This window comes from Myotis daubentonii, chromosome 14 (assembly GCF_963259705.1).
Source record: "Myotis daubentonii chromosome 14, mMyoDau2.1, whole genome shotgun sequence".
NCBI lineage: Eukaryota > Metazoa > Chordata > Mammalia > Chiroptera > Vespertilionidae > Myotis > Myotis daubentonii.
Window position 1 is genome coordinate 49,676,646 of NC_081853.1, and position 12,637 is coordinate 49,689,282.

Consider the following 12,637-nt stretch of genomic DNA (forward strand, 5'->3'; position numbering starts at 1 on the left):
AGCCTGGGTCAGAGGCGTCAGACTTGGGCGGGGGGTGGAGCAAGCGATCAGAGGGAGATGGGGGTCCCCTGCCCAGGCATGATTCCTGGGCCAGAGGCCTCAGGCCTGGGCGGGGGCCAGAGCCAGTGGTCGGGGGGAGATGGGAGTCCCCTGTCCAAGCCTAACACCTCTGGCGGAGGCGTCAGGCCTGGGCAAGGGGCCGATCAGGCGATCGGAGGGTGATGGGGGTCTACGCCTCTGGCTGAGGCATCAGGCCTGGGCAAGGGGCAGAGCCAGCAATTGGAGGGGCCTGGGGGTCCCCTGCCCAGGCCTAACGCCTGGGCCAGAGGCATCAGGCCTGGGCTGGGGGCAGAACCAGTGATGGGGGGAAATGAGGGTCCCCTGCCCAGGCCTGACGCCTCTGTCAGAGGCATCAGGCCTGGGCAAGGGGCCGATCCTGCGATTGGAGGGTGATGGGGGTCAACGCCTGAGGGCTCCCAGTATGTGAGAGGGGGCAGGCTGGGCTGAAGGACACCCCCCCCCGCCACACACACCCACTGCACAAATTTCGTGCACCGGGCCCCTAGTAATAAACATATTTGTATATGTGTCTCAATGTGTACATTTTTAAGGCCCTTGGGCCCATCCCTCAGGAGTATATGAAATGTACACCTTGTTTTGAATAAATTGACTGATGTCATTTATTCAGACTTTTTATTCTGATTTAGATAGTGAAACAGTCACACTTACCTGTAATTCTAAACTGCTTTATTTTCCCATTTCCAACATTTATGTAAGATGACATGATGGAGGGGAATGGGTACTCAAGCCTAGATCTTCCAATTGCTAGCTTTGCAAATTAATTTTGCCTTAATTTTCTTGTTACATGAAGAGATTGGATTTGGTAATTCCCAAAGACCTGCTCTGACATTCTGTGGCTCTGCCTTATTTAGCTCCTTTTCCTTCAGAGTCAGGATTGATATTTTTTATGAAGCAATTGTAATCTTTGGTAAAATTTGTGTAAGTTTCTTCTTTTTTCAAGTTATCTCCTGAATAATAATTTTTGGGGTTGAAAAATCATATACGTTATTTATCTTCCAAAATTAAGTTATGTAAGCAATAGAATATTATTATAGGCCTTTAAAAAGCACAGAAAAAATACCCATCTTTCTACCAATAGTTATTGTTATCTACTTTATAATTTATTTCTTATTGACTATCCATTCAAAATATTCTTGAAATATAGGTAGTTGAAATAGTTATCCATGTAGATAGAAAGCATCTGGAATTATGAGTTGTGCTCAAAATAGAATATTTTCTTTGTTATGTAATTCATTTAGGAATTGAGGACAGATTCTTTGTCCTTTCTAGTGTTTGGTGTGATATGTAGAGTTATTTATCTAAATTTTAATCTTTAAATAGGTGTAGACATCAGGTCATGTCTATTGTTACTAATAAACAAGACTGTACTTAATAAAAATACATCTGTTTTTATTAACAGAGAATTCTTGAATTAGAAAGTTGTTTGGAAAAAAGCTTACAAGAAAGCAAAATTCAATCAAAAGATTTGGCTATTCATTTGGAAGCTGAAAAAAATAAGCACAATGAAGAAATGACAATCATGGTTGAAAAACACAAGACCGAATTGGAAAGCCTTCAGCATCAGCAGGATAACCTTTGGGCTGAAAAACTCCAAGACTTAAGGCAACAGCATCAGACTGAAATGGAAAAACTTAGAGAAAAGTATGAACAAGAAAAAGAAACATTGTTGAAAGACAAAGAGAGTCTCTTCCAGGCCCACATAGAAGAGATGAATGAAAGGACATTAGAAAAGCTCGATGTGAAGCAAACAGAATTGGAGTCATTGTCTTCTGAACTGTCAGAAGTATTAAAAGCCCGTGACAAGCTAGAAGAGGAACTTTCTATACTAAAGAATCAAGCAGATAAAGTGAAGCAGGAATTGGAGGCCAAGTTGGATGAACAGAAAAATCATCACCAGCAACAAGTTGACAATATTATTAAAGAGCAAGAGATGTCCATCCAGAGAACTGAGAAGGCATTGAAAGATGAAATTAATCAACTTGGGCTTCTTCTGAAGGAAAAAGATAAGCATTTGAAAGAGCATCAGGCTCATGTGGAAAGTTTAGAGGCAGATATTAAAAAGTCAGAAAGGGAACTCCAGCAGGCCTCTAATAAGCTGGATCTTTTTCAGTCACACCAGAGCACCACACATGAGCAGGCAAAAGCATATGAGGAGCAGTTGGCCCAGTTGCAGCAGAAGTTGTTGAATTTGGAAGCAGAAAGACTTCTTCTTACAAAACAGGTAGCTGAAGTTGAAACGCAAAAGAAAGATGTTTGTACTGAGTTAGACATTCACAAAATCCAGGTGCAAGATTTAAGGCAGCAACTTGAAAAACAGAATAGTGAAATGGAGGAAAAAGTAAAATCTTTAGCCCAACTCTATGAGTCCCAACTTAAAGATTGTAACATAGAGCAGGAACAGACAAAGCAAATCTTGATGGAAAAAGAAAATGTAATTTTACAAATGAGAGAAGGACAGAGCAAAGAAATTGAAACACTCAAACAGAAATTATCAGCCAAGGAGGACAGTATTAGTGTTTTGCATGAGGAATATGAAACCAAATTTAAAAATCAAGAAAAAAAGATGGAAAAAATTAAGCAGAAAGCAAAGGAGATGCAAGAAACGTTAAAGAAGAAATTGTTGGATCAGGAAGCCAAGCATAAAAAAGAGCTTGAAAATACTGCTCTAGAGCACAGTCAGAAAGAAAAACAGTTCAATGCCAAAATTTTGGAAATGGCACAGGCTAACTCAGCTGGAATCAATGATGCAGTGTCAAGACTGGAAACAAACCAAAGGGAGCAAATAGAAAGTCTTACTGAGGTGCATAGGCGAGAACTCAATGATGTGATCTCAGTCTGGGAGAAGAAGCTTCATCAGCAAGCTGAAGAACTTCAGGAAAAACATGAAATCCAGTTACAGGAAAAAGAACAAGAGGTAGCAGAACTGAAGCAAAAGATCCTCATAATTGGGTGTGAAAAGGAAGAGATGAGCAAGGAGATAGCATGGCTGAAGGAGGAAGGTGGTAAGCAGGATACAGTAATAAAGGAGTTACAGGAACAAGTCCACCAGAAGTCTGCTCATACAAATTCTCTCTCACAAAATGAAATGAAACTGAAAGCGCAACTTGAAAAGCTGGAAGGTGACTTGAAGCATTCTCTGAAGGAAAATACTTCTCTTCAGGAGCATGTAGTTGAACTGAAGACACTGTCAGAAGAAGATAAACTTAAGGTGTCTGAGTTGACTAACAAATTGAAAGCCACAAATGAAGAATTTCAGAGTTTAAAATCTTTACATGAAAGAAGTAAGAAAAGCCTAGAAGACAAAAGCTTGGAATTCAAAAACCTGTCTGAGGAAATAGCAGTTCAGCTGGATATTTATGCTAAGAAAACTGAAGCCTTACTACAAGCTAAAACAAATGAACTAATCAACCTCAGCAATAGTAAGATTAATGTGGTTCTATCTAGAATTTCCCATTGTCAACAACACACAACTAAAGTTAAGGAGGCACTACGAATTAAAACTTGCAAAGTTTCTGAATTAGAAGCACAGCTTAGACAGCTAACAGAAGAACAGAATACACTCAACAGTTCTTTTCAACAGGCTACCCATCAGTTAGAAGAAAAAGAAAATCAAATTAAGAGCATGAAGGCCGATATTGAAGGTCTTGTAACAGAAAAAGAAGCCTTACAGAGAGAGGGCGGTAGTCAGCAGCAGGCTGCCTCTGAAAAAGAGTCTTGTATCACACAGTTGAAGAAAGAGTTATCTGAAAACATCAATGCTGTCACACTGATGAAGGAAGAGCTTAAAGAAAAAAAATCTGAGATCAATAGTCTTAATAAACAACTAACTGATTTGAATGCTCAACTTCAGAATAGTGTCAGTCTAACTGAGAAAGATGCAGCCATCTCATCACTAAGTGAGCGACATGATGAGGAACAGCGTGAATTGCTGGATCGGGTGCAAGATTTATCTTTGAAAGTTGAAACTCTGAGTAAAGAGAAAATTTCTGCTCTTGAACAGGTGGATCACTTGTCTAACAAATTCTCAGAATGGAAGAAAAAAGCACAGTCAAAATTTACACAGTATCAAAATACTATTAAAGAATTACAGATGCAGATTGAGTTAAAAACAAAGGAAGCCAGTGAAAAGGATGAGCAGATAACTTTATTGAAGGAAGACCTTGATCAACAAAATAAAAGATTTGAATGTTTAAAGGGTGAAATGGAAGATAAGAATAACAAGATGGAGAAAAAGGAGTGTAATTTAGAGACTGAGTTAAAAATTCAAACAGCAAGAATTGTGGAATTAGAGGAGCATATTACTCAGAAAACAAATGAAATTGAGTCCTTAAATGAAGTTCTTAAAAATTATAATCAACAAAAGGATGTTGAACAGAATGAAATGGTTCAGAAACTTCAGCAAATTCAAGAGCTAGGAGAAGAAAAGGACAACAGGGTCAAAGAAGCTGAAGAAAAGGTCTTAAAATTTGAAAAGCAAGTGGCTTTCATGAAATCTGAACTTGAAGATAAGAAGAAAGAATTGGAACATGTGAATTCAAGTGTGAAAAGCAAAGAAGAGACGTTAAAAGCATTGGAAGATAGACTTGAGTTAGAGAGTGCTGCAAAATTAGCAGAACTGAAGAAGAAAGCTGAACAAAAAATTGCTTCCATCAAGAAGCAGTTATTATCTCAAATGGAAGAGAAAGAACAGCAGTATAAAAAAGATATGGAAAGCCGTATGAGTGAGCTAAATACAAAATTGCAGGAAAGAGAAAAAGAAATTCACACATTGGAAGAAAAACTTAAATCAGTGGAAAGTTCACCACAGTCAGAAACACCAGTTGTACCCAGATCAGCAGAAAATGTGGCAGCATGTACTGAGCAAGAAGAAGCAGATTCCCAAGGCTGTGTGCAGAAGGCATGTGAGGAAAAAATCAGTGTTTTACAAAGAAATTTAATCGAAAAAGGAAAGCTATTGCAGAGGCTAGAGCAGGACAAAAAAGAGACCATTTCTTCTCATTCTGAAATGCAGTGCAAATACCAGGAGCTCTTAATAAAGTTAGAGCATGCTGAAGCAAAGCAACGCGAGGATCAAGTTATAATTAATCATCTTCAAGAAGAACTTGAAGGAAAAAGCAAATATTCCTTGATAGTATCCCAGCACATGGAAGAAGAAGGAGGTACACATAACACAGGGGCAAAGCAAAACTTGGAAAATGTGCTTGACAATGTTCAGAAAACCCTCCAAGAGAAGGAACTAACTTGTCAGGTTTTGGAGCAAAAGATAAAAGAGCTGGATTCCCACTTATTACGAGAGAAGGAAGAACATAGAGTTGAAATGGAAGCGTTGACCTCAAAATATGAAAAACTACAGGCTTTACAACAACAGAGGGATGGAAAAAATAAAGCCACAGAAATTTTGGAAGAAAGTGCTGAAGAAAAGTCCAAATCTCATGTGGTCCAACCCAAACCCCTTAGTAACATGGAGACTGAGCACAATGACCTGGAGTTTAAATTAGCAGCGGCAGAGCAAGAGAAGCAGAAGCTGAGCAAGGAGATTGTGAAGTTGAAGAAAGATCTTCGAATGTTGCGGAAGGAGCATCAGCAAGAATTGGATATAACAAGGAAAGAATATGAACAAGAAATGGAAGAGAAAATCAAGTAAGTTTTTTTTAAAGCATGAATATTTTTAAGGCAGTCCTTAATTAAGCCCCCGTTTTGTGCCTAATACAGTTAAGTTTCACCTACCTGAAGTATTAATAAATCTAATAAGTTAAATACTGAGGAGAAATAAGAACAATTCCAGGCAGAGGCAGTGTTTCTCCATGTCCATTTAGGGGGAAAAACTTTATTTTTCTTGTAAGGTCAAGGTTATTAGGTACACATCCAAGGAATTTTAAGTGGAACAGAAAAATTTTCAAATCCCCATGACCATTCTGTAGAGGTAATCATAGTTTACATATCCTTCCAAAGTTTAATGTGTCTAGACACACATGCACACTCATACACACACTTGCACTCACATACTGACACACATGCTGACACATGCATACACAGACTCACACACTCATGTGTGTCTTACTGAGCTCAGATTGTATGCACTGTTATGAAGACTGGGTAACTCTTTACAGCTTATTTTTTTGTATGGCATTAATTTTCTATTTTTGTTATCCAGGCAGGAGCAGGAAGATCTTGAATTGAAGCACAATTCCACATTGAAACAGCTGATGAGGGAGTTCCATACACAGCTGGCACAAAAGGACCAGGAGCTGGAAACCACTCTAAAAGAAACCATAGGTAAGGAAAATTTTAAATTCAATAAAGAACAAATCAGTATCAGCAGAGATTATTTGTCATTTAAGCTCAGTCTTTTCACACTGTGCTAAGTGCTTTAAGTAATTAAATTGGAGAAAATTTATTCTTGCCCAAGATAGTTCTATAAAGGGAGCTTTCATTGCCTGGCCATGGCTTGCCTTACTGAGAGAAGAAGCAGGTAAATGAACCTGAAAGCATTAGCAAATTAATTGCCTTGTAAAGACACATCTGCTCTGTGAGAAGGGCACATTGATCAGTTGATTTTTATAAAATTTTATTTGGAACATGGATTCTTACTGAAATTGGGACATAGGTATTAATTCTTACCTAATGTGTTTTTTTGTGTGTGTGTCCATTTTTTATTTATTAGATAAAGCCCAGGAAGTGGAGGCTGAACTTTTGGAAAATCATCAAGAAGAGACAAATCAGTTATATAAAAAAATTGCAGACAAAGAAGATGATCTAAAAAGAACAGCTAAAAGATATGAAGAAATCCTTGATGTACCTTATTTTCTCTATTTTGAAATTTAGCTGTAAGAGATTTCATGGTAGTGCTAAAGAAGATTGGGCTTGGGCTGTCAGATTTCCTGTTGCGTGTGTGTGTGTTTAATGTAGAGGTTTTTTTTATTTGTTTTCTTGGTTTAATATTATCCAAATTTATGTTTCTACACTGTATGCAGATTTTTAAGGAGTCTAATTGATTTCTGCCAAGACTGTAGTTCCTGATCAGATTCTGCTAACTAGGAAGTACAGCCCCGTTGGCAGGTATTCGAGCAATAGAGTTGCTAAAGAAGGAATTTATTTTCTTATTTGTCTTTCTCCCAAAGTCAGGCTAAATTGTGAGAGAACTATACTAAGCAATGAGAGCTTGTGCTTGGATAAAGTGTAAATGTATGTTTTCGTTTGGCTGCTTAGCTAGGCTGGGATCTTCCCAGAGGAGCCAGTTAGCTTTATTTCATCTCTACCCAATTTACATGGTTTTTTATTGGTTTCAAGGGACAAAAAAGATGGGGGGAAAATGGAATGCATCAGCCAGATTTTTTATATTTAGTGGAAGAATACTTCAATGTACTTACTCCACCAATGGTGGATTATCATTGTTATTTTTGTGTGTGAAGATAAGCTATGAATGCTAGTGAGGGACTCCAGAACATTTTAAAATGTAAAACAATGTACATTATTATTCTTTGGGTTGCAGATTATTTAGTTACTCCAAGCCTTATTTGATGAATCATTTGATGATTAAGAATGCATAAATCAGAGAATCATGCCTCAACTGACTACGGCAGCAATAGAAGTCTCAGTCAGGAATAGATTCTAATAATTTTAAATGTAATTGAAAAGGCGGAATTCCAGGGTATGACACATGCATATAAATGCCACCTTTTTATACTTTTTGAGCTTTAGATCTCATTATGAAAAGATTTGAATAATTTCACATTTTCTTATACTCCCATAAAGCACTTTGCAGGGGGTAAACTTTACCACATCTATAGAGTTCCCTTTTGTGAACTTCTCTGTTTCTAAATGTGTGGGGTAGCAGATGATAGATTTTCCTAGGTCATAACAAATGTGTAGGTAGGGGGATGAGGGATGAGGGAGCAGGGAGAGAAGTTAGCCTCTGGTATGGTTAATCCTTGAAAATCTGCTCTTTACTACAGAAAATTAAGGGAATGGTCCTTCAAGCTTCGGGCTTAGAGTAGCAAAGCAAGTGGGCAGGAAGTGGAGGGTGGTAAAGGAATTGGGTTCACTCTCCCCCAAGCCCTTTCCTGTGTCTTAGACCAGCACTGTCCATTGGAAATATAATGCAAGCCACAAATGTGAGCCACATATGTAATTAGACGTTTTTAGTAGCTACATTAAAAAAATAAGAAGCAGATGAATTTGATTTTAATATTTTAATTAACTAATTATTTAAAAAATGTTATCTTGTCAACATGTAATCAGTATAAAAATTACATATGAATTAAATTTTGATATCAATATGTTTTCACATTTACTGCCCACCTCAGTTTGGACTAGCCACATTTCAGGTGCCCTTGGCCACAGTTCTAAGATATCTAGTAGCTACTGTGTTGGACAGTGTGGCCCCAGACTTTCAACAGTGAGGTCTAGGGTTGACTTTGAGATTAAACAGGTAGTTCTCATCTAAACGCCCCAACTACATACTCTGTCTTGAAGAATTTCTTTGTAAAAATGTAAACATTACTAGAAGAGGATATTAATAATTCTCAGCAACACCATATTGCTTTGATTCTGAGACATACTCTGTTATCATTGTTCCCATTTAGAAATTTCCGGAATTGGAGTTTTATATGGGATTTGTATGTATTATGTAGTGCTGTCCACCGCCCCCCCCCCCAAGCTGTTATCCAGATTGATGATTAGTCTTAATGATGACATTATAAAATGCTATATTTTTGCCATCATGAAAATAATTCTGTGATGTTGTTAATAGCAAAATGGAGCACAGAAACATTTTCATTTTCCTGCCTTTACTATCTAGAAGCATTCTTAGCATTCCTTCTCCCATGTGAAGGAACTAGGAACTTTTGTCATCCTTGAGTCACACCTTCTACCTTCCTTCCTCAGCCCCTCACATGTATGTATATTTTCATACACCTTTAGGATATGAAATCTGCTTATGTTCTCTGACTTACTAGGTAAAGAAATCCTCTGTCTCCCTTTAGTTGTGTGTCTCCAACACAGTATTCAACATATGCAGGCTCTTAGGATGGATTTTTTTCATTGAGTTACATTTCGTGTTCCTCTCCTCTTAAGTCCATGGCTACTGCCTTGATCTGGGCTGCCATCTTTCATATGGTCTCGTCTGCGGTATTAATGTCCCACCTGATCTTGCTGCTGATCTTTTTTCCCCTAAGGTATTCATCTCCCTGTCAGCATTATTTTCTTTTTTTTTTTAAAATATATTTTATTGATTTTTTACAGAGAAGAAGGGAGAGGGACAGAAAGTCAGAAACATCGACGAGAGAGATCGATCAGCTGCCTCCTGCATGCCCCCCCAGTGGGGACGTGCCTGCAACCAAGGTACATGCCCCCGACCGGAATCAAACCCGGGACCCTTGAGTCCGCAGGCCGACGCTCTATCCACTGAGCCAAACCGGTTCGGCCAGCACTATTTTCTATCTTGAAACAAACATGTGAGCATATCACTTCCCTCCTAAATGCCTCCATTGGCTTCCCATTGTTCCAGTGATACCTCCTCCAGTTTAGTCTGTGTTCCATCCACACTGAGCATTAGCTTGTTCATATTTCAAGCCAATGCTTATGCTTTTCTGTGTGCCTAAAGAGCATGCTCCCAAACTTCATGCATTATTGCAGCTGTTACCATCTCTCTTTTTACTTTTCAAAAAAGCTTAAAAATTGTTTCACTTAGAAAATTTTTTTTGAATGGAATGCATTCAAAAAAATAAAAAAGATCAAAATAATATAAAACAGTAAAGTTGGAGATGGTCTATAATGAAAATTGTTTCTATTCCTGTTCTCAGTTTTCCATGTCCTGTGCCCCTTCTTCCTCCACAGATAACCATTAGTTTCTTGTGCAATATTCTAGTGTTTCATTATGCAAACTGAAACATTCTTATTTTTTCTTTCCCACCTAAGGTTAGCTTTTTAAAATAGATTTTTCTGCATAATGTATACTTTCCTGCATAAAATATACTTTTCACTTATAGTATTTTTTGCAAGCCCCTTAAATGGAATTAGTTGCATCTGTTTTCTTTGGTGCTCATCTAAATTTATTATTTCACTTTTAACCTGATTTTTGTCATATATGCATATATACATGTGTAAATATATTAATGTATCAGTCCTCTCCCCTAGACTATAAGTATCTTATGGGCAGGGATTTGATTATCATCTCTAGTCTTGAGGACCTAGCCAAATGCTTGGCTCATACTAGACACTGGGTAAATTTGAAGGAGATGACACATAGTAGGGCAGGGAAGAGTTTATTTGGGAAGAGAGGTGGTGACCTCTCAAAGGAGGGGTTGAGAGGCCCCAGTAAAGGAGCTTACCTAATGGCTTAGTCCCAACCTCAGAGCAATTTCACTAGGAGGAAGTAGCTCCTAAAGCTGCATTGGCTACAAACTGGATTTCTTTTTGACAGTGATTGTATTTTAGTGATTTGGTTTTGGCATAATAACTAGTCTTTAAAACATAATTTCCGCCAAAACCAGTTTGGCTCAGTGGATAGAGCATCGGCCTGTGGACTGAGAGGTCCCAGGTTCGATTCCGGTCAGGGGCATGTACCTGGGTTGCGGGCACAACCCCGGTGGGAGATGTGCAGGAGGCAGCTGATCGATGTTTCTCTCTCATCGATATTTCTAACTCTCTATCTCTTTCCCTTCCTCTCTGTAAAAAAATCAATAAAATATATTTAAAAACACACACACACACAAAAACAAAAACATAATTTCCACTTATGTGCATAAATTTTCAGTCCAACTAGTTTTTCCTGTTATTTCCAAGCAAGCAATACTGTTCTTTTTGTCCTTCAAGAAGACTAGAAAGCTTTTACAAAGGAAATATACAGAACTGTTTCTTAAGTTAGAAATAACACATTAAGGATTATTTTGTAATTCTTAGTGGGCTTGCTTTAGATTGGTATCCCATAACTGTCAAAGGAAATGTCAGGCATAGCTAATGGTCATATTAAAGTCTGGGCCTAACTGATTAAGTAGCTAAGAGATGATCCTTTCAAACAAGGCTAAGCCACATTGACAAAGACATCCACACAGGATATGCAGTGGCAGAATAAAAACAGAAACCCAAGTATTTCAGGGATGCTGACTAGGTTACAGTGTGCCTCTGGGGAGATGTTAAAGGAGATTCCCTACTTTGCTTCTGTTGAGAGAAGGGGTTCGTTCTTTTTCAGGTGGTCTAAGTTCATGACAAGTGGTATTTAAAATTAGATTTTCCATGTATCCCATGGTGGTTCATTGCCTTATTTTGTGCCATGGGGCCTATCTGGTTTTGTTTGTTTTTGAGTCTGTTACTTGGTTCTGGCAAGTCAGCATCTGTTAAGTCAGAAACCTATTTATGGTTATTTTTCCTGTTTAGACTCTTATTTAGCAGACATTTGTCCTGTTGTCATTACTTAAATTTGATCAGTATTGCAATTTCAAATGTTCTCTTAGCACAGATGTGACTCAAAAAATGTTTAGGTGTTTTTTGTTTTTGTTTTTTCCTACAGAGGTAGTTTTCTCTGTACTGTGTTGTCTCTCTCTGTTCTTTTTAATGTTTATCAACACATTTTTTAATTCTAAAGGCTCGTGAAGAAGAAATGACTGCAAAAGTAATGGACCTGCAGACTCAACTTGAGGAGCTGCAGAAGAAATGCCAGCAAAGGCTGCAGCAGGAAGAAAACCCTGGCAATGATAAAGTGAGTGGAACAGGGCTTTGTGTCACACGTTTCTTGAAAATGTCATTTCCAGTTTTTGACTCCCTTCCTAACACACATACCTCCCTCCTTTAATCCTAACAAAAACCTGGCCTTTATTTTATAGACAGTGAAACTAAGGCTCAAGGGGGTTAAATAAAATGTCCAAGCTCACACAATGTTATATTGGGAATTTAAACTCAACCTGCCAGACTTTAAAGCCTAGGAATTTTGGTTATATTAGTACTTCTCAGCCTGTTCCATGGAAAAAGCAGCAGAGGAAAGTGAACCCCATAGTCCAGAGGCATAGCTAAAATGCTCTATAGAAAGTGTGATAATTTTAAGTGTTTATATTTTTGTGTTAGAAATTCATGTGAATTTTAATGCTACTCTATAATATAGCTTTGTAGTCACTTAGAACTTTTTTAAGTTATATACCTCTAAGAAAAACAATTCCTGCCTGGCTGGGTATCTCTGTTGTTTGGAGTATCTTCTGGTACACCAAAAAGATGTCAGGTTCAATTTCCAGTCAGGGCACATACCCATTGGGGTATGTATGGGAGGCAACTGATTGCTGTTTATTTCTCACATTGATGTTTCTGTTTCTCTCTCTAAGTATCAATAAAAACATATCCTTGGGTGAGTTCTACAAAAAGAAAAACAATTTCTATTTTTCTCCTTTGCTTATTGGGTCAGATACAAATGTAATAGGATTATTTTGAAATATTGGACTGAATTCAAAGAGATCTGGTACTATGTATCAAGGCATTGTATAATTCCAATTTTTTTTTTTAAACCTCTCTCGAGGACATGCTTAGAGGAAGGGAGAAGGAAAGAGAGAAACATTGATCCGCTGTCTCA

General features: G+C 38.0%; 1 protein-coding gene across 9 annotated transcripts in view; it reads left to right on the top strand.

Annotated features, from left to right (window-relative positions):
* Positions 1 to 12,637, top strand: part of GOLGA4 (golgin A4) — a 90,989-nt gene that overhangs the window by 56,868 nt on the left and 21,484 nt on the right. For 8 of the 9 annotated variants that reach the window (XM_059664243.1, XM_059664244.1, XM_059664245.1 and 5 more), the window contains 4 exons: positions 1,481 to 5,721; positions 6,236 to 6,357; positions 6,746 to 6,876; positions 11,666 to 11,779. In XM_059664243.1, the coding sequence (XP_059520226.1) occupies positions 1,481 to 5,721; positions 6,236 to 6,357; positions 6,746 to 6,876; positions 11,666 to 11,779 (4,608 nt within the window). Of the gene's footprint in view, positions 1 to 1,480; positions 5,722 to 6,235; positions 6,358 to 6,745; positions 6,909 to 11,665; positions 11,780 to 12,637 lie in introns of all 9 variants that reach the window. The other variant, XR_009448581.1, reaches the window with a different exon arrangement.